This window comes from Fundulus heteroclitus, unplaced genomic scaffold (genome assembly GCF_011125445.2).
Source record: "Fundulus heteroclitus isolate FHET01 unplaced genomic scaffold, MU-UCD_Fhet_4.1 scaffold_81, whole genome shotgun sequence".
NCBI lineage: Eukaryota > Metazoa > Chordata > Actinopteri > Cyprinodontiformes > Fundulidae > Fundulus > Fundulus heteroclitus.
In genome coordinates, this window is record NW_023397263.1 from 260,945 (window position 1) to 283,120 (window position 22,176).

At 41.5% G+C, this 22,176-nt stretch overlaps 2 protein-coding genes across 4 annotated transcripts in view; one reads left to right on the top strand and one right to left on the bottom strand.

The window, feature by feature from the left end:
• Positions 1-8,978: 8,978 nt before the first annotated feature.
• Positions 8,979-17,522, bottom strand: pomk (protein O-mannose kinase). 3 transcript variants are annotated; one of them, XM_036134416.1, is made up of 3 exons: positions 17,493-17,522; positions 12,516-12,791; positions 8,979-10,022 (listed from the first exon to the last, which is right to left on the bottom strand). In XM_036134416.1, exons 1-3 carry the CDS (start codon positions 17,505-17,507, stop codon positions 9,258-9,260), a joined length of 1,056 nt encoding a protein of 351 aa, XP_035990309.1. In that variant the 5' UTR covers positions 17,508-17,522; the 3' UTR covers positions 8,979-9,257. The 3 variants fall into 3 exon arrangements, with proteins under 3 accessions (XP_035990309.1, XP_035990311.1, XP_035990310.1); XM_036134418.1 differs by lacking the exon at positions 17,493-17,522 and adding an exon at positions 14,757-14,854; XM_036134417.1 differs by lacking the exon at positions 17,493-17,522 and adding an exon at positions 14,757-14,837 and having other exon boundaries at positions 12,516-12,794.
• The window catches only part of pam (peptidylglycine alpha-amidating monooxygenase), a gene marked incomplete in the record, with an annotated part of 53,227 nt that continues 47,385 nt past the window's right edge, over positions 16,335-22,176 (top strand). Inside the window, 2 exon segments of the mRNA XM_036134405.1 lie at positions 16,335-16,485; positions 20,834-20,959. Coding sequence (XP_035990298.1) covers positions 20,871-20,959 — 89 coding nt within the window.

Here is a 22,176-nt window from a genome sequence, read left to right on the forward strand (position 1 = left end):
TTGTAGTCTCTTTCTTTGTCTCTGTTATCAGCAATTACTTTCTATTCCTATTTGTGTAAATTTAATTTGCATCCGTTTGTGCAGTGGTTCTAATGCATCAGTTGTTTTGTGTCTTATGATAAAACTAAACAAATATGATTCGATATTGCCTTGCCTATGTTTGGTCTTTGCCTCTTTTTTTTTGGCCTTAAATTGAATTTGTGCTTTTCCCACTTTGCCATGTAATAACCACAAACTTCTTTCTTATTGGGACTTTATATGATGTGATTGGTCTGGGGGGGTGGCATGTCTGGTGGTCAAGCCATGGCTCCTGGTGCTAGACTGGATACAGCTTGGAATGCTTATAGAAGGCTAGTCCTACCTGGGACAGGCTAGTAAGCCTTCCTCTCATACTCAAATCACGGCTATTTTCTCCACGTATTTGAACAGAACTTGTCAACTAAAACATGGGGTGATGTAGAGCACATCACCCCAGTTCTAAAGTCCTTCCACTGGCTCCCTTAATCTCAGAGAATAGACTTTAAAATACTTCTGTTAGTCTATAAATCCCTGAATGGCTTAGCACCTAAATACATCACAGACTTGTTATCAGGGCATCAACCCTCCAGACCACTCAGGTCTTCTGGCTCCAGCCTACTCTGCATACGTAGAACTAGAACTAAACACAGAGAAGCAGCATTTAGTTCCTATGCTCCACTTATCTGGAACAAACTTCCAGAAAACTGTAAAATGGCTGAAAACTTGAGTTCCTTTAAATCGAGATTATAACACACTTGTTTAGGACTGCCTTCGACTGTTCTAGTTAAACTGTTTTACTGAAACATCATTGGTTCAACTTTGTAATATTTGCTTTTAGTTTATATTTTCCCATGTTTTATTTTGTTTCTACATTTTATTCCAACTTGCTTTTATTCTGTTTTATGTTCCTATATTTTAATCATGTAAAACACTTTGCATTGTCTCTGTACTGAAATGTCCTTTACAAATAAATTTGCCTTGCCTTGCCTAAACATGACGTCCCAGTGGCTTTCAAACCCCAAAACACATTAGGGCAAAGTCTGGTTCACCCCAAAGATCTGGTCCCCCAGAATAAACAGAGCAATGTTGTGCATGCTTGTTAAGTGCCAGGAGGACTGTGACAAACAAAGCAGCCAATGGCCAAAAGGCTGGCCCAGGACAGAAAAACAGCATAATCAGGCCAAGATTTAGCAGTTTAGACTCATCTGCAGGCCAGCGGTCACTCACTTTCAGGGATGAAGATGTTCTCATCCAGGCTAGAGAAGAACATGGTTTGAAAGAGAGGTAAAGGAAGCAATTTTTTGTGAAGAGAAATCATCTGTTGTTAAACAGGGGTGGAGGCCTCCGGGTCCAATTGTCCCCCTCTTACAATGCTGTTATTGCGAGTATGACTCAGCCCCTGGGAACAAATAAAGCCATTTTCCCTTTGGGAACATATAAGCAGGCATCAGAGTACTAACGATTATCTGTTGTTAGGCTAAGGGTCTGCCTTTGCATGTTAACAACCAGTTTTTGATTGTCACGGGTAAACTTGATCCACTCATGGCCGCAGGAGTGGCGAGAGGGAGATTTAAAAAAAAAAAATGAATAGAGAACACTTTGCACAATTTATAAATTTATTTTAAATATATTCTTTAATTATTTTGAGGCTTAATCATCACAAGTTCACGGAAGTTACGTTGTCATGGCAACGTCAAGCAAGCTAGTGGTCGCCGAATAAAGAGGTATCCCGCTCGCGGCTGCAGACTAGTAAATTTACATCGTCTAATGACAAAAACGAGGAGGAAATATGGCACAGAAACGCATTTCGGATTTTTTTGGAAAACCACCACCAGTGATGAAGAACACTAGTACCGCAACCACTACAACGGAGATCAGCCGGGGTGAGGAGACTCACCGCCCGCCTCTGATGGCAGTTGCACCGGCAGGCCCAGCCCCTGCACCCGCAACCCAACCTAGCGTGATTGGATTAGACAAGCCCTTCCAGCCAACATCCAGTTTCAAATTCCCTGCACAGCGTTGTGGAAATAAAACGTTCTCATGTTCTGTGGCACCGGCTTGGTTTGCTAGATGGCAGTGGCTGGATTATGTGGAAGAGACTGATCACATTTTGTGTTTTGTTTGTCTGAAAGCAGTCAGACACATTTAAGAAAGACAATCCCTTCGTGAATGCTGGCTTTTCAAATTGCCGTAAAGCCACTGAAAAATGTAACAAGCATGAGAGATCAGAGTTGCACAGCGAGTCAATACAAAAGTTGGCTGCTTTGGATGACGTCCCCATAGATCCTCGCTTAGCCAGCGCTCATGCCAGAAAGCAGGCTACTGCCTGACGCTGTTGGGTGCTTCTCTTCAGGACCATCCCATTCCTTGGCAGCAAATTGAATTGCCTTCAGGGGCGACACAGCACACAAAGGAATACTGTATGAATTGATGCTGGAGCGCACCTATGATCTCCCTGAAGAAAGAAAGTGGATAGAAGGAAGAGACAACTGGATGTCAGACAATATACAAAATGAAATAATTGAAAAGCACTGCAGATTTTATGGCCTTACAGCTGACGTTACTACTGACATTAGCACCACTGAGCCGTTCTCCTGCAGTCCGAAATATGTTGACAGCAGCCTTGAAACACACACTGTGTTTTTGGGATTTTATAATGCCCGGGACAGCACTGGAGAAACTCTTTTCAGTTGCATCAAGGATATTTTTTTAAGACTAAACATCCCCATTGAACGCATTGCAGGATTTTGTTTTGACGGAGCAGCTAATATGTCAGGTTGTTTTTCAGGCGTGCAAGCTCGGCTTAAAGAGTTAAACCCGCACTCGTTTTATGTGCATTGCAGCAACCACTCACTGGATTTGATTCTCCAAGAAGCAGCGTGTGAAGTGAGTCTTGTGGCCGATACTTTGAACTTTGTTCAGGGTGTCTCACCCGTCATAAGAGAGACATCAAAGCGAAAACAGCTCTACCAATTGTTTTTGGCTGTGATGAGGTTGCTGTCAACATCTTTGGCATTTGCCCGACAAGGTGGTGTATCTGTGACATGTCCATTATACGCGTCATCGCAGCTTACCCCACTCTCCTGACTACACTGCACGAGCTGAAGGATGACAAGAGTGTCAGGGGAGACAGCAGAGCAAAGATTGGGGGAAAACATACTTCGGTCTTTTATGCTGCCATGCCCTATTCAAGCCCTGTGAAACAGTTGCCACGAGCCTAAAGAGTGTCACAGCAAGTGTGCAAGGTGCACTGGAATGCACAGGTATACTGAGGGAACAAATAGCCACGCTCCAGGATGTTGCCCGTTGTGGACAAGCTGATCCGCAAGGTTGAAACCTGCGCATCACAAACCTCCCTGAAAATGCCAGACACCACCACCCCTCGAGTGAGCAAATCCCCAGCTCGCCAAACTAGAGAGCAAGAGTCAGTGGTGCAGGCACACAAACAGTGGATTGGCGATGTGGCTTTTTTCAAAGCTATTGATGTAATATCGGTGGAGCTGGACAGAAGATTTGATCGGGCCAGTATGAAACTTGCCGCAAAGCGAGAGAGGGCTGTTGTCAAAGCAGCAGAGGGTAGGAGCGCCAATCTGGAGGCCCTTCAGCTCCTGGAGGAGAGCTTGAACTCCAGCTCAAAATTCTTGGACCATGCATCGCCAAAGCAGCTTGCCGATGTCACAAAAGACAGAGGGTCTAAGTGTATCACAGTCCAAGATGTAGCATCATGTCTGACAAAGCTCCAGCCACAAACAAGAGCCATGTTTTCAGAGACAGAAAAACTGATTGAGTAATGTCTGTGCCTACCCATCTCTGTGGCCTCACCCGAGCGCACTTTCTCTGCCTTGCGTCTTTTGAAGACATGGGTACGCAGCACCATGACCCAGAAAAGACTCACACACCTTTTCGCTGATGCATGCCCACACAGACATCCTGAACTCCCTGGACATTCGTCCACTCATGAGAGACTTTATCTCCACCACGCACCTCAACATTTGGACACCTGTAACCAGGGCGCCCTGCCTGTGGCTCAAAGTAAGAGCCTGGTGCCGCCGCACACTTTCATAGCTATTCGTGCAGTTTAACGTAACCATAGTATTTTAGAGGGTGTTATTTTGATCTTGTGTTCTTTGTGTAATGGATGTGGAGAAGTGTTCAATAATGTTTAAATAGTATAATAATATAATTATTTCCTTGTGGTTTGCGTAAAAGGATTTTGGAGCTAATAGAGTCACGTGTGACATAAACACAGGGACTCAGGTTCATGCCAGCTGACAAAATCTACGTTGTTATAGTGTTATTGTGAAGTTTAATTAATAGCGCATGTATTCACCTGAGAACTGATGATGCCTGTGTGTTACAGACCCTGGTTGCGTGCACTGAAGTGTATATGACAATAAAGTAGTGAATCTCAATCTATTTATTTTTATTTATTGTATTTTAAATAGGCACGGGCTCATAGGTCTTTTGGCCAAAAAAAACAAAAACTAAAATTCACAGCACCCCCTGTTTAAAATTACTTCCAGCGGCCCTGGATCCACTATGCAAAGGCACTGCTTTGTCATGCTATATTACCGCCATGAAGAATATTTGATCTCAGATTGGACCCTGAACAGTAGGAAAGAGGTGACAAAAAGAATGATATCCTGCTGCAAAGGATACACAGGCAGAAAGGACCGCCTTTCTCTCACCAGGGTCCCCCTGCTGCTATAAACCTTTCCTCCCACAGACAAAGCTTATCACTTCTGAATACTTCTTCAGACTCCAAGTTGCACAGACCACCTCGTCCTGGAGCAGACCAGGAAACCACTTCAGGCCATGGGCCCTGCACGAGCCTGAAAGAACACACAGGCCGCATCCGGAGAGAACATGTCCGGGCAAATCAGAGCCTGTACAAGGAAGCGAACCCCAGATGCTGCTGGAAAGCCACCAGCAGAACCCATTTCAAATGTGAGGAAAACCTGCTCAAATCATGGCTGCAACCGGGTCAGAGAACGTGGCAGGGACCAGGCCTCCGACTGCGACCACGCTGTGGGTTAGCTCATGGATGCAGAGCTAAACGCTAGCCCGCCAAGACAAACCAACGACTTCCCTGCTTCCAACGCTTCTTCCTTGGAATGGCCAAACTGAATAAAACTCACACGAGGAAAAACACAGGTTTGGGCAGGAAGAGCTGTAGGAGAAGTTAAAAGGTTTATTGGGAGATGTTTGTAACTCGTTTGGACTCATGGTGCTTTAGAACAAAGGGCTAACAGGAAGCTCACGCTAGCCTTAATGCTATTAGCCTCGCTAACATCCGGCCCCGGACATTTTAAAAGAAGTGTTTTTAAAGCATAAAAGCTTAACCGTTCTGCTTGGCCATCCTTCAATGGTGCTATGAGCCTTATCCCTGCATTAATATTGAATATTAATGTTGGTGTAAAGGCAATTTTGATAACTTTATGCTGTAACCTTTTAGCCACGACTTGCTACAGCGACCCCAGACGCCCGGAGGGAGAATCGCATTAACAAACTCGGTCATAAGGGTTTAAATGATTTTACTGGGGAAATCAGTAACCAGAATGTTATTTTCTCAAAATAATGTTCTGGTTAACTTGTGCTTTGCATTGTGAATGGGTTGAAACACGTGTCAAATGTTGTTCTGAATTAGTTAAGCTAATTTAACCACAATTCACATTCTTTAAGGTGAACTTTGGTTCTTTAACTTAAACAAAATACTATTTCAACAAATAATGTTTTGTTTAACTTGGGCTTTGCTTTATGAATGGATTGAAACACATGCCAAATGTTATTAACTCCATTCCATGTTTTTTTTAATCAGATCTGCAGTGAACAAGGATTCAGCGAATTATTCTGATTATGACCAACCACTTTTGTTTTGTCTTTTGTTTGTTGTTTTTTGCATGTAAATAGTTCCTTAGCTTAGTTTCTTTTTATCTTCATTTTGCTTAGTAGTTTAGTTGAGTTTCACTAGCCTAGTAGACAGGATTTACTGATTGAAATATTGTGTTAAATCAGATAAACAGCATTACATTGTGATGTTCTCTGAATGTTAATTTTATTTCTGTTAATAAATTCTTGGACTTGAAAAGAAGTTGTCACTCCTTTTATTGTATGTGTGTGCAGGATTTGCTGTTAAAAGATCGCTAGTGCTCGAATTCATCCCTTTCAACCATTGTCCTGATATCAGCTTAAGAGCTGATCATCACCAGACCAGACCAGAACTTTAAACAGTGTATAATTGCACAACAGCTTATAAGGCTGAGTTTACATGAAACTCCTCAGACTGAAGAGGTCCCTTGGAGAAAAAACTAAATATTTCAGCCAGGAGAAATATAAATTCAAGACTATAAGAAGTGGCAGATTTCTGGAGAAATAATTACATTAAAGGGCAACTGACGCCCAACTCAACCTTTTTTCTACTAAACTATTAACATGGTTGTCTTATACTGCTGTCTATATCCTGGTGATTATTTTGACAGTTTACTGCATATCTGTTAAATCCTGCTTTTATGTCTATAACCATCAGTGTGGCGCCCTCCTAAGGTTTAATCGATGTCTTGCATTGAATTTCGAATCGGTATTGCTATTAGTTGAATAGCAAAAAATTTGTTTGTCACTCTGAGAAACTGACATGTGAGTAGCACTGCCGCTGCGGGGTATAAAAGCAGCACTGTCTTGTGCCTCCATAGTGAGTTGGGGTTTCAATAGTTAGTTTTGCAGTCTGTTATCGATTTTTCAGGTAAGCGATTTGTTAGCTTAGCATTCTGTTTCTTTAGAGCTAATTTAGATTAGACTAGTTTGTTCTTTTTTCTTCTTCTTTTCATTGCTGGTGATTGTGTGTAACTGTCTGTGTCTTCGCCACTGTCACACCCAAATTTCCCCACTGTGGGACAATAAAGAAATTCTTCTTCTATGCTGTCCTCTTGTGTAGAATAAGCAATGTACTTAATTTTTAAAGTTAGAAAAACACAACAATGCTATAAAATGAGATACAAACTTAAAGAAGACATCAATCCATTTTAGTGTTACCCAATGTAAGTTAAGCAACTTTTACCGATTCCCAGATTATTAATGGACATTATATCCTGAATGGCCCACTGCAGATGTTTTTAAAGCTTACAACTTCATGACAGTGGATGAGGAAATAAAAAAACAGCTAAGCTCTACTTTATTTACTATTCAAAAAGCATTTATGCTTTTTGATTAGGTTGATATTAAATTTAAACAGACAAAATCCCACTTTCCACATGTAGGTGTTTGATGTTAAAGTATAATTCTTGTTTTGTGTTTTTCTTTCCTTTTAATCTGCCACAGTTAATAAAAAGACAGATAAAAAAAAGATTCTAATTACTTAACAGCATGAATCACTAAAATCAGCCGATCTTACAAACAACCACATTTCTTAATGAGGTTTTTCAGTTCTCTCCCAGACACCAAAGCTCAGGCCTTCAGAAAAACAGATGGACTTTCAGAGCGGTGCCTCTGTTTGCTGCCTTTGTGCTCACACAAAGAAAGACTGCAGTAATGGGCTTCCACGGGCATTGCTGTGATCTGGAAATGCTAAAAGGATGAAGAGGGTAAAAGAATTAAAAGTCCTGCAAATGATTTCCGCTCTTAGGCTCCCAATTTGGTCTCCAGTGGCAGGACCGTGTTTGTGTCCTTGCTGGCTCTGACTCAGTGAAAAATAAGCTGAGGAAAAAAAGGGTTTCATAATACCCGGGAAAAAAAGTAAATCAAACGAAAAAAGGATAAGGGTTGGGGGATAAAGTAAAGATGAGCTGAGAAAAAAAATGCACAAAGCAGTATTGAGTCGAGCCGAGTGATTTCACTTCACTGTAAAGTTTCCTTAATCTAAAAACAAAATTTACTATGAAATAAAACTTTCCCAGCTGGCATTTGACTGACATTAAACATTTAAATGTTATAGAAATATCAACCATTTCTGACGTGTGTCAAAATAAACTTAAGGACTTTTGAATGCCATTACAACCGTGAAAACGCACAATGGAAATTACCATAATTATGATAGTTTTTCCCCAATATAATTTTATTGTATCCATAGTTTGGCCACACACCATTGGTGCAGAGACTTTTTTTTGAAGTGGGTTTCTATGCAGTAGTTATCAATAGTCAGTGACTTAGCAATTAGATTCATGCCGAAAATACAGTTTTCTCTGATCGTCACTCGTCTCCAGAAATTCTGTCTGCTGCCGCCAAAACTCAACCATCCTTACTCCATTTCAGCTGTCTGCTTTATTCTTCAAATAATCACAGAATAAAGTAATAAAGTAGTTTTGAGTTCTTGCCGTTATTATTACACTTTTTTAAGAATGGAGGACTGCCTTTTTATTTTATTTATTAAAGAGTGCCACTCATGCAGAGGGCCCCAAGGCTCCATTCTTGGCCTCTGGTTTCTTATAACTGACTCCAAAGGGACGGGGTAAAGACAGAAGAGGAAGAGTTTTGTTTAGCCTTCTATTTTTAGGCAGAAGACAGTCAGACTTTTATCACACTAAAAAGGAAAATAGTTGCTCTAAAAATAAACATCTCAAAAGCATTTCAGAAGTCATGGATGTCAACAAAGTTAATGTTGTTAAGGCTCCTTGATGTCTATAACATTGACCTGGGACCTTAAAGTCAGTATCAGACACACACTGCAGCTAATCTTAACTTTGATGCACAGTTCAAATCTGTGCTTCTGTCCAGCTTCTTCAAACTGAGACAGCTAACTAAAGATTTTTAGACATACTTTAATTACAACTTGGTTAGATTACTGCATTCCACTTTAGTCTAGCTTAATAAAACTCTAGTGGCTTGAGGCTTGGGTGCCTTAGTCGCCTAACCATGAACTTCCTCCACTATGCTTACTTTAGTCTTTTTCTGCAAACTCACTTCTGTCCACAACAGATAAGATCCGGCTTAGTGATACTTGCTAAATGTTGAACACGATAGGTCATATGAAATACTCCTTACTAACATTTATTTCTGTAAAAGGTACAAACATTACATTTAAAATAAACATTCTACCGTGACTGTTTATCTGGAACTCCAGACACTGGACATGTATGGACTTCTTTTTATGGCTCCATGAGGTCAAACAGTCCGTTTCTTAACTCAGGCTCAGTAAAATACATTCAAAGGGAACTCTTTGAACCGATTGGTCCTCTCCAGTTGGTTACCTGATCTTAACAACCACCTTTCAATCAAATTCCCCGCTGTCTATTCAACAAAGAGTGATTCTACAGCATATCTCTATGGTTTTCTCGAACAATGGAACCATAGACTGATTTGTAGGCCTTTAAAACATCAAGAGCAGAAGGCCGGAGCTTCGGGTCTACATTCTTACATTCCTTATGGATCTGAAAAAGATGAAAATGAACTAAATCTCCTCCCGTAGTCCTTCCCATAATGAACTGTGTCACATCTGGAATCTTCCAGATATCGGTCTTTTCGTCGTAGGGCGGCATGAGGTCGTCTGAAAACGGCTGCCCGCTGCCTCTCAGGGGCCAAAGCTGCTCTGGCGCCACAAACTGTCCGGTGAGCTCGCGGCCGCCGCATTTCACCAACGCGCCCCGGGACGGATTCACTTCAGGCAGCGCATCGAGGTCGTTCACCACCAGGTGGAAGTCATTTGTCAGCAGGAACTGGGAGAGGGTTTTCTCCAGGCTGTTGGAGTCGCACATCACTCGCCGCCCAGCGGGGCTGCTGTGGAGGTAGTCGAGGATGGAGACGTAGTCCGTGGCCAGTCTCAGCCGTATGTGCCAAGTGTCTAGATGCTGGTACTTCTGCTGGGCCAGAACGTCCTTCAGGTTCAGCAGTGAGCCGTGCGGGTGGTGCTGGGTAACTATAGCGTCGCCTTCGAGGCAAAACCCCACCAACTGCACCACCAGTGAGTCCTGCAGGGCCTGTAGCATCGACAGTCCGTGAAGGAAATCGTCTCGGTACTCCGGAGAGGCTAGCTCCGACAGAGCCACCTTATGGCCTCTCCAATCTGCCAGATAGACCTGAGGGGCAAGAACACAGCACACTGAGCCCATATGAACGCTGCCTTGCACATGGTTGTGAAAATGAATGCATAAAAATACTGTTTATTTGGACTTGATTCAGGCACACAACACACAATAATTGCACTTTAAAAAAACAAAACAAAACAATTCACCATCCTTCAAGGATGTTTTAGCTGTTTTCCTGAAGAAAACGCACAAAAAGCCAGATATCCAACATCTAACAAGATTGTATTCAACAGAAGAGCATTTGGCTTTGTAAATCTCACACACACTAAACACTGGCAATGATTTTAAACGAAATGCATTAGTACAAATGCCCTCCAGTTTCTCCAGTTTTCCTAAAATAAATTTCCTTTGGTATTAAAAAGACGGCTTGGGTTCTGTTGACTGGCTATGGCCAATAAATCGCTTATCTGCTGTAGATAATCGTAGGTGTGATCAGGCCAGGTGCAAGAAGAGAGAAAGAACTGCATCTAAATGAATTACAACACTAATGGAACAACATCTGGTAAGACCAAAATGTACATGTCTGGCCTTAATGCACAGCTCCATGTCAGGAGAACGCCAAACAAAAACACCTCATACCACCTGTGAAGCATTGAGGTGGAGGTGGGATGATCTGGGCTTTTTTCACAGGCACTGATCCTGGGTACCTCGCAGTATAGAGCCAGCTATTAAATGGTTCTGCATTAGGAAACGTTTGCTTTCCTGACAGGTGAAGCTTGGCCAGAGCTGGATCATCAACAGAACAATGATCCCAAACGTGGCACCGGAACTGCAATGGACTTCTGAAGATGAAAAGGATCATGGTGCTGCTGTAACCTGGTCAAAGATCAGATCTTAAACTGACTGAATGCTGCTGTGGGACCTGAAGAAAGTTTTGCACACAGGAAGCGTTGCATAGCCGTCAAAGGTTGCTCTAAAGCTTTTCACACTTTTCCCATTTTAGGTTCGCTTTTCGTCATGAAGTAATGACATGGTGGAATCTGATGTGTTTTTGAGCTCTTGAGATTGAAGGTAAATCGTTTTGAAACCACGAGGCCAGCTGGTCATTTTTTAATGTCCTTAAATGGAAAATCATAAAACTTTTGTGTGTTTTTTTTCTATGTGATGCTAAAAAGTAAAGACCCTGGGATACACAGTGTATATATTTAGTAAAACATAACATTATAGTTATTGATTGTATTTTGAACAAGGGGTAGTGTCTGCAGACCTCCGCTCTGGCAGGCCAAATTTCAGTCAGTGCCTCTTGTGGCAGAAACATTTATTTAAACAAAACCCATTTAAAATGAAACCAGCTCCCAGTCAATTCACCAGGGTTCTGATTCACTCTGGGCTTAACTGAAGATCTTCTACTGTAGGGTAGACATTTCTCTCTAGGTTGGTGAGCTACTAGCTATTTTCATAACATACCCATTACTTTTGGGTCTGAAAGGACCAGAACTGCAGAGGTACGAAATGGCAAACCGGGGCAATGATTATCGACCAATGAGAATGACATTGGGGGAAAAAAATAAAATAAAAAATGCATCCTTTTTGGTCAATTAGCTCACTTGCTAATTCCTAAACTTAATTCCTACCCACATGCCACCATGTGGTGCTTTTCTACTTCTAATTTGTAAAAGTCAGGTATGAAACGACCAAAGCTACAGAGGTAAACTATTGGAATATTGTTTAAAATAAAAGATTTAATAAATATCAAAGGCCTGCATATTATATATTCCTCTTTGGTCATGCCTTATTTGTCTTATTGTTCAAAAGTATGGGGAAATGCAAATAAAACAATTATTGATAAGTTAGTTAAGTTGCAAAAAAAAGCTATAAGGCTTATTAATAAGGTGGGATACCGTGAACCAACTGATAAACTCTTCATTCAAAGCAACACATTAAAATTCAAAGACATTGTTTATATAAAAATACTGGAAATAATGTATAAAGCAGTGAACAAAAGTCTTCCTTCTGGTATTCAGAAATTATTTAAGTTAAGAGAGAATAAATATAATTTGCGAGGTTTGTTTATATTTGAATGTGCAAAAGAGAAGAGCCAAAAAAAGTCTAGATGTGTTTCAGTTATTGGTGTGAAACTGTGGAATGAACTGAATGATGATTTAAAATTTTAAAAGGACTTTAAAATGTAAAATGATAAAATCCTATGTTATGTAGTTTTGAATATTTATATATGTACTGTAAAGAACCTGGTAGGTTGTAAAGGTTGTAATTATAAAACAGGGTAGGCAATAATAAGCTTTGCTTCAGCCTATTCCTTTTTTTTTTGTAAATTATGGGTTTGCTTGTTTATCATTGTTTTTTTTTTTTTACTGTTTCCTGTGTTTAATGTTGGATAATTTACTAAAAAAAATAAAGTGAAAGTATGAAACGGTAATATAACAGCTCTTATTTTTATTACTGCTAATTTCTTGGAGCGACTTACTCATCCTGCAACACATCTGCAAACATTAAACAGGGGCAGAATTTAAAGGGTGCACGCACCTTCTTCACAGCTCCCTGGCCAATCAGCTTTATCTTCCGAACTTCTGCTTTTATCTGAGCACACTGGAGCCAGGGGCCACAGTTTTTCATGGTCGGCAGTTTGAAGTGTTGAGAGGGACAGCCTGCATAGGTATTCACCAGCTGATCGTCGGACTGATCCACAGCTTCCAGGCACAGGTATATCAAGGCGCTGCTGAGCATCAAAGCAGCAAGGCATCCCAGTACAACAGGAAACGCAAGGGAGTTAATACTGCTGCTGTGGTGAGCCATGGTACTCTGCAGGTAAAACACAAAGCACAAATGACATACATTAGTGGTTTAAGTGCAATTCACTGAACAACATTTAACCCAACATCATTGGGTGTTTATCTAAACCTCAGCGTATAACTTTGAGAAGTTCTGAATAAACACTTGTTAGAACAGATTTGAGAACGATCTAAAATTTTGTTCTTCATTTAAAAAAATCCATTCAAGTTGAGTGCTGTATAATCAATCCGCCCAGGAAAATCTGTCCAAATAAATCATTCAAATCCCTAAATTACAATGACCACAATACTAATACCAACTTTTCCCAAAAATGCTTGCGAGTGCCGTTGCAACGTACGCCGAACGTCCCTTCATTACAAACCCGTCTGCGGAATGCTCAGACCTGAAGGGAGCGTCTGTTACGTTTAAAAGCAAAACACGCCGTTGGCACAAACTAAAATTAGAAACACATGCAGCCGACAGTGTAACTGCCGCTTCATACCTTCATTTCTTTCAGCAATCTGGATGACACAACAGTTTTCATCCCCCTTTGGTTTTTCATAAATTTTTTTTTTTTTACATTCCAAACTGTAAGTCTGTTTTGAAATCTTATCTTATGTGATGGATCTGCACTAAATAGTTACAGTGGGGAAGTGAAATAAGATATATATAAATAAAAAGATTCAAATATATAAAAGTGATATGTGCACATCTGTCCAACCCTTTTACTATGAAGCCTTAAAACGTTCTAGTGCAACCAGTTACCTTCAAAAGCCCCATAATTAGTAAAAGGAAGTCCACCTGTGCAATCTGAGTGTCACATGACCTGTCACTGGAAACAGCTTTTTTCATAAAGGCCTCTACAGCACCGCTAAGCAAGAAGCAATCCCACCATGAAGACCAAGGAGATCTCCAGACAAGTCAGGGACAAAGTTGCTGGGAAGAACAAGTCAGGGTTGGGCTGGAAAAAAAATAAATCTGAATCTTTGATGTTTCCCCCATCAGATCCATCATCGTCAAATTTAAAGCTACGGTGGCCGACAAGTTCAAGCTGGCAGCAAATGGCTGAACGGTCCACAAAGGGCCAAGAAAGCTTCAGGTGCATGAATGAATGCAAACTCCAAAACACAAAAACCAAGTGCAACAGGAAAACACATGGACCAAGTCATATGGGGGTAGGCTCTCAGTAAAGACATTACAGTGATGCCCAGAAGAAAGCTGGAGAAAAGAAATGGTCAGTTTTAATTTCTATCTTTTTTTTAAACATGTGCCTGTCATCGTTTACGATATTTTAGAACATCACCATGTTTACGTAGATGGGTAATAGTGTGCTTGTCTTTACTGAGGGTCTGGCCCCTTGGGTCTAGGGTTGGTTGGGGCTTCAAGATCCTCCACACAAGTTTCTGTAATAACCGCTTTAAATGGCCTTCTGGAATATTTCCATTTTTTTTTGGAGAGATTATTAATAAACCATAAGGATCAAAATGAACAGAACCAAACACCTGAGATGCATCAGTCTGTAAACATGTAACTTTTTGAAGTGATATGATATTCTAGATTGTTCTGTTTGGATGGTATAGAATGCAGCAGATGGACTGTGTGATGTGATCGCTGCTTCCTGTTGAGATGTTCCAGGTTATAATCCTATATTAACACAGCTTCCAGATCATTAAGGTCACATTAACGACAAACCAGGTCACACTCCCTTTCCCTTACTTTCGACGCTGGTGATTTGTACAGCACGCTTTTATACCAAGCAATATGTTCTATCAAACCACAAATGTTTGATGTAACCGTGTTTGATCAATCGTGGGAATGACAGCCAGACATCCTGCATCTAGTTTGCTTCTCTACACGCCATTCTGATCAGGCATCAGCGCAGCCACCAGGCCCGCTCTGACAACCATAGACATAATATAATGTCTCTGCTGACAACCAGCTTCGCTCCTTGATTCTCACCAGCCGACCCCTGAACGTCGTTGTTCAGGTACGTACCTTCTAATGTCACCGCTTAGCTTCTTCATTTGTCATCTTTCTCTTCTTCGTCCTCGAGCTTTTCAGCGCAGCCGGCAACTACAGGAGCCGCACTACTGCCACCTGGTGGATGAATCCATATCTACTCCCTTCTGCCTGCTTGTGTGTTGTTGTTTTTTCATCTGTTTCAGCCTATTTTCTGTTGCTGCTCAGTTTTCTGTGATGTTAAATTAGAGCTGATTATCTGGCAAAACGGCTTATATTCCTAGTGAACCTCCTCAAACATTGTAAAGTGTCGTGCAACACTGATTGCCTTAAAGTTTTTTCAGATTTTGTTGCACTTCAGAGTATTTTATTGGAATTGTATGTGACAGACCAACACAGAGCAATGTGAAATTATTTTAAATCTTTCAGTTATCATTTCTTAAGGGGGGGAAAAAATGAAAAGTTTATTACACATTTGCATTCCAGCCACATTACTCTAATAAATTTCAGCACCTTTGGAAGTCACTTAATTTCCCTTTGGGATCAATAAAGTACATTTTAATTGAATTTCAATTAATCTGTTGATAGAGTCTTCTTCCCCTGAGCACAAATCCAGCTGTTCTGTTTCTGACCTCAGAGGTTGGTTAGAGAACATTAGTGAACAAACAGCATCATGACGACAGAGGACGGCAGCAGACAGGTCAGGGAGAACGTTGTTTAAAGCAGGATTACAATACCAATTAATACCCCAGTTTTGAGCATCTGACAGAGAGCTGCTGAATGTATTCATTGAAAAATAGAAATAGGGCTTGAACAGAAAGGCCAGAGAGGAGAAGCAGCTAGGCAGCCCACCATACCTCTGGGGTAGCTCCAGAGATCCACAGCTCAGGTGGGAAAATTTGTTGACTGTATAACAAATATGCCGTGCACAAATATAGCCTTTCTAAAACAGTCGTAAGAAGAAGCCCGACATTTAAGACATAAGAAGTTATGTGAGACAAACGGTAAATTTGGAAAAAGGAGCTCTGGTCAGATGAAACCAAAACTGAACTTATTAGCCTGCATGTGACATATTGTTGTAGGACACCCAGCTCATCCCCGTGGACTAATGGATTACAACAGTTTCAGTGAAATACATTTTATCACACAGCAAAATATATTGAAGTTGGTGGTTGTAATGTGACAAAATGTGGAACAATATGAAATCATTTGCAAGACACTGTTTGAAAAGCCAAAACAGTAAGCTCGCCAGTGCATTGAAAGGAATTTAATATGGTCAGCTAAAGAAAGCATCGCCTAATTCTGCCATCTGAACTGCATGTAAATATTTAACAAGCAAAAGAAAAAAGCAAGGCATCCATAAATGATAATGTGACGCTTCCTTTAAATTACGGTGTTATTTTTCTGATGAGCAAAGAAGTCCGAACATCCGTTTTCTTGTTTTTTTATTCATTTTTATTTCATTTCATTTTATTTATTTTTATTTATTTTTCTTTTTTTTTCATTTTATTTTTTATTTTTTACGTTTTTTTGTCGCTAAAGTGCGTCCGTCGCGCTGACGTAACGACCCGACGCGTTCCACGTCACTGCGGCGTCTACGTGCGGCGTCTCACTGCCTCCCATGGTCTATTATGGTCAATTATGGCCTATTTGGTGCTTTTACTCTGAAAAGGGAAGTGCAGACGTGAACGCTTCTCATCATCAATAACGGAGAGAGAAAAAAAAATATTCGTCATCTGGAAAGACTTGCAGCTACCACCAACAGGTATTGTGGTTTTGTTTATTAACTATAACACGATATCTTTGCGACTCTTCCCCCCTCCGGCTTGCTGGCAGTTTAATGGAGGTCGGTTGAATTCCAGTGAAGTCGAAACTGCTGCCCGTAGCCTGAGGAGTCGGCAGATAGAGCTGTTAAAAGCCCATTAGCCATTTGTAAGAGGCTAACGACGTTAGAGCATCTCTAGAGCCAGGTGGATCCCTGCAGCCACAGTTAGCCACACGTAGCCGTCTTCTGACCAGGTGTCGCTTCGAGGCTGGGTTGTGTTCTTGCGTTCATGGCTGCCATATGTTATTAACATCAAAGCTTTGGCTGTCCTTTCAGAAATTAGTCGGACTGAACATATTTTAGCACACCGGATGAAAACGCCCCCCTCTCCCGTGAAACCGTTCAACTGCGTAGAACTCCTACGTCTAAGCGCGCTTTGCTCCCGCCGCTGTTTCCCCTTTGTTGGCTCTGGTTTGACCAGAAAACATCTGAAATGCTCACGCTAAAAAAAAAAATGGGTTTTATTCCGAGTCTGCACGGCGGTATAGACGCCGTGTCTGGCTGTAGAGGAGCAGACGGGTTTCTCGCGTACTCCGCGTGGGAGGGAAGAGAGCCCTGGCTGTTTCCATAGTTTCCTCGCTGCTCTCAGGGAGGGCGGCTTTGTTAGCACAGCGCTGACCTTCAGCCTGCTCTCCTCCGTCCGATCCCCCGCTCTCTGTCAACAGCGATGAGTCACCGGAGCGTTTCAGCCGGGCTCTAACGCCGAGAGGCTGCTAAACGCAGACCTCAGGGAGACGAACAGCAGCCGACACGCATTTAAAAAGGCCAGCCAGAGCTCTGGGTTAGCTCCCAGCAGGTCTGTTACCTACCGACGAGCTCTGGACAACAACAACACCAACAATAATAATACGATTTCACCTAAAAGAACCATCAAACACATTTATAATCTAATAAACCCATTTATAAATCGTTTATATAGACGTTTATAACATATGAACATAGATTACCTGTGCAGGTCGCATGCTAGGCCGTTAACACGTCCCTCGGCTTTCATTGAAATCTGTGAAAGGCTTTGATGTTCCAAAAAAAAAAATGTTTTCAGTACTGGAATTTAACGTTTAAGAATAGATCTTCAGTTCATTCCGCTCTGTCTTCTCTAACCCCCGAGTCGGTCGAGGCAGAGGTTCTCCTCCCTGTTAAAAGGGGAGTTTTCCTCTCCACTGTCGCTTCATGCTTGCTCAGCATGAGGGATTGCTGCAAAGCCATGGACAATGCAGACGACTGTCCACTGTGGCTCTACGCTCTTTCAGGAGGAGTGAATACTGCTTGTCAAGACTTGATGCAACCTCCTGGGTTTCCTTAGAGAGGAAACTTGTTGACCAATCTGTATAATCTGATTGAGTTTGAATTTGTAAAGTGCATCGAGATGACATGTATCACCAATTGCCGCTATATAAATAAAATTGAATTGCATTATCTTCTTTTCTTGTGGTCAGGATAAACATTGGTTAATTGACTTGTAATAGTCCTTTTTGTTCAAAACACATTCAGCTTTGTCCAGTGAAACAGTGCGGTGTGGCTTCTTTGGTGTCTCTGGGACCCCATCTTTGAGGATAGGAGGCGAAGCTATTGTGACGCAATAGTATGCCGGTGAAGTTACCGGCGTCCGTAGAGAAAATAACGTGAAATCTATCTGTGGACTGAACACGCAGTGTTGATCGCGGGTGCAGATGTTGCCAAATGTTACATCCATCACGGTGCTGTCGTTAAAGCAGCCAACCAGATTCTAAAGTATGCGTCAGCGGCCTCCCTAAAGGAAGACACGCCTGTTATTACCGGCGAGGTAAGACGTAACATCGTCAACTTGCTGATTTCTCTGTTCTGTCCTCTTAGTTTGTGAAAATGACCCGTGAACTACAGAAGGTCTCCTCGTGGTTTTGTCTCCACCGTTCACAACGGCCCAGAAACTCTGCGTCGCTGCTCTGGTCGTCGCTCTGCTTTGTTTGTCGTCCAGAGAGGCGGATATGCGGTTTGCTAAAGGCTTTAGTGAAACCACCCATCAGATTATTCTTGTCAACAGGAGCAGATGAAAGAGAGCAAATAGAAAGCGATTATTCAGGGCACAGAACAACCTGCAGAGGAATCAACCAATCAAGTGACTGAAGCAAAACCTACAGACTCAGTGATAGAAACATGGCTACTTTAAGATTTAAAGTACGCTCCCTAATATTTTTATTGCTCTTGTTATTCTACAATAATTCCAAGTCAGTCGCATTGACAGCATGTGTTTTCTTTAGACGTTGGTTCTTTTTGTTGAATTAACTATATCAGTTGCTAAATTTCAATGCACGCATTTTTGACGATCTTAACAGAATGAGCACATGACGATTTGGGAGGAGGGTGTATCCTGTGATGCAGAAATCTGAACCCATCTAACGCGGATCTCTTGTTACCATATACAGTCAGGTCCATAAATATTGGGACATCAACACAATTCTAATCTTTTTGGCTCTATACACCACCACAATGGATTTAAAATGAAACAAACAAGATGTGCTTTATCTGCAGACTTTCAGCTTTAATTTGAGGGTATTTACATCCAAATCAGATGAACGATGTAGGAATTACAACAGTGTGTAGATGTGACTGCCACTTTTTAAGGGACAAAAAGTAATGGGACAGATTAATAATCACAAATCAAACTTTCACTTTTTAATACTTGGTTGCAAATCCTTTGCAGTCAATTACAGCCTGAAGTCTGGAGGGCATAGACATCACCAGACGCTGGGTTTCCTCCCTGGTGATGCTCTGCCAGGCCTCTACTGCAACGGTCTTCAGTTCCTGCTTGTTCTTGGGGCATTTTCCCTTCAGTTTTGTCTTCAGCAAGTGAAATGCATGCTCAATCGAATTCAGGTCAGGTGATTGACTTGGCCATTGCATAACATTCCACTTCTTTCCCTTACAAAACTCTTTGGTTGCTTTCGCAGTATGCTTTGGGTCATTGTCCATCTGCACTGTGAAGCGCCGTCCAATGAGTTCTGAAAGCATTTGGCTGAATATGAGCGGATAATATTGCCCGAAACACTTGAGAATTCATCCTGCTGCTTTTGTCAGCAGTCACATCATCAATAAATACAAGAGAACCAGTTCCATTGGCAGCCATACATGCCCACGCCATGACGCTACCACCACCACGCTTCACTGATGAGGTGGTATGCTTTGGATCATGAGCAGTTCCTTTCCTTCTCCACACTCTTCTCCTTCCATCACTCTGGTACAAGTTGATCTTGGTCTCATCCGTCCAAAGGACGTTGTTCCAGAACTGTGAAGGCTTTTTTAGATGTTGTTTGGCAAACTCTAATCTGGCCTTCCGGTTTTTGAGGCTCACCAATGGTTTACATCTTGTGGTAAACCCTCTGTATTCACTCTGGTGAAGTCTTCTCTTGATTGCTGACTTTGACACACATACACCTACCTCTTGGAGTGTTCTTGATCTGGCCAACTGTTGTGAAGGGTGTTTTCTTCACCAGGGAAAGAATTCTTCGGTCATCCACCACAGTTGTTTTCCATGGTCTTCCGGGTCTTTTGGTGTTGCTGAGTTCACCAGTGCGTTCTTTCTTCTTAAGAATGTTTCAAACACTTGATTTTGCCACGCCTAATGTTTTAGCTATCTCTCTGATGGGTTTGTTTTGATTTTTCAGCCTAATGATGGCTTGCTTCACTGATAGCGACAGCTCTTTAGATCTCATATTGAGAAGACAGCAACAGATTCCAAATGCAAATAGCACACTTGAAATGAACTCTGGACCTTTTATCTGCTCCTTGTAAATGGGATAATGAGGGAATAACACACACCTGGCCATGGAACAGCTGAGCAGCAGATTGTCCCATTACTTTTGGTCCCTTAAAAAGTGGCAGTCACATCTACACACTGTTGTAATTCCTACACCGTTCATCTGATTTGGATGTAAATACCCTCAAATTAAAGCTGAAAGTCTGCAGATAAAGCACATCTTGATTATTTCATTAAATAAATCCATTGTGGTGGTGTATAGAGCCAAAAAGATTAGAACAATGTTGATGTCCCAATATTTATGGACCTGACTGTAATGATTTATGTTCCACCTTTTTTTTTTTCATTTAACCTTTATTAACCTAGAGTCCTGGCCAAGAGGCAGCAAAGCTACACATTGAAAAGAGATAAATTAAATTAAATGACAGGTACATAAAAAACATATAAAGTAAAACAATTAGGCGCAGCATATACTGTCCAATAGTCAAATGCAGTTAACGTCGTGTATTTTGATTTAGTGTACGTTTCTGACAGCTTGTTCTTCCACGTTTGCAGCCTGGTAGTGAATTGTACTCCAGAACCTGTCGGTGGGATGGGACTCTTTGTGGTCTGTTTGGTGGCAGCATTATTCCATCACAGTCACGGCGTGGAAATACAACCCTCGCTGTATGGGTCCAAAAGGTAAGTTAAAAAGTAGAATTTCAACTTGCAATCTTTTGTTCTGCCTCGTCTGCGTCATTCTAGTTTAATTACCTACATGTTGTCATGATTGACTTCCTGACAGATCCTCCATGTGTACGCTCAGTGGTAAAAGCAGAATATATCTGGGGTGTTTAAAATTAAATCTATTTTTAATAGAATGTATGCCATTAACGATTAGATGCACTGCAGACTTGTATTCCCAGATTTTATGTCCTATCACATTCTCTCAATTTTCCATCCATCCATACATCTATCCAGAAAATGTTTAAGACGGGCATGAACGTGTTTGCTGAAGTCCTTTCAAAATGACAACAACGTGGTTTGATTGGCAAAACAGCGATTGCAGCCTGAGGGATCATTTTGAATCAAACCATGTTGTTGAGATGGAAATAATGAATTCTTTTTTTGCCCGTTAGCTGACTGTCTGATGTGTGTGTTTTCGATGAGGCCAAAGCAAGGCAAGTTTATTTGTGTAGCACATTTCGGTAACAAGACAATTCGAAGTGCTGTACATGAACAGAACAAAGAAAAGGAAACGTTACAGAGGAAAGCACACTGCAATGGAATAGGAGCAGCAGGTCGAGATATATGAGACGTTATACTACAACCTTCAATGTTAACATTCAAAGGCAACTCTAAGCAAATAGACTTTTAACCTTGATTTAAAGGAACTCAGGGCTTCAGCACTTTTAAAGTCCTCTGGGAGTTTGTTCCAGATAACTGGAGCATAAGAACTAAACGCTGCTTTTCCGTCAGGGTTTCCCCCCAGCGTTTAATAAGCCTGGCGAGCCGCCGTGCTGTACAGTATCGGATGCTGCACTGATCTTCAGTAATACCAGCACGGTGGTTCTTCCACAGTCTGCATTTATATGGATGTCATTAAACACCTTGACAAGGTCTCTGTACTGTGGTGAGCACAGAAGCCAGACTGGAATATGGCAAAGCGGCTGGTCGTTGTTAAGAAGGTGTTTAATTGTTGAAATACAGCTTTTTCAATAATCTTACTGATAAAGGGGAGGTTTGAGATGGGCCTGTAGCTCTGTAGTAGTAGTTTTTTTTAATTGTTCTTTTTCAACAGTGCTTTGATAATTGCTGTTTTTAAGGAACTGGGGGAAAACTCCTGACAGAAGGGACGTGTTTATTATCTGAGTCTCGCCCATTGACAGCTGGAGATAGGCACCAGCACCCCTCGGATA

Excerpts from the sequence above, each read along its gene's own strand:
- pomk (XM_036134416.1), bottom strand. Across the intron at positions 10,023-12,515 it reads GCCAGGGAGCTGTGAAGAAG|GTCTATCTGGCAGATTGGAG; the intron begins GTGCGTGCACCC and ends CTTGCCCCTCAG.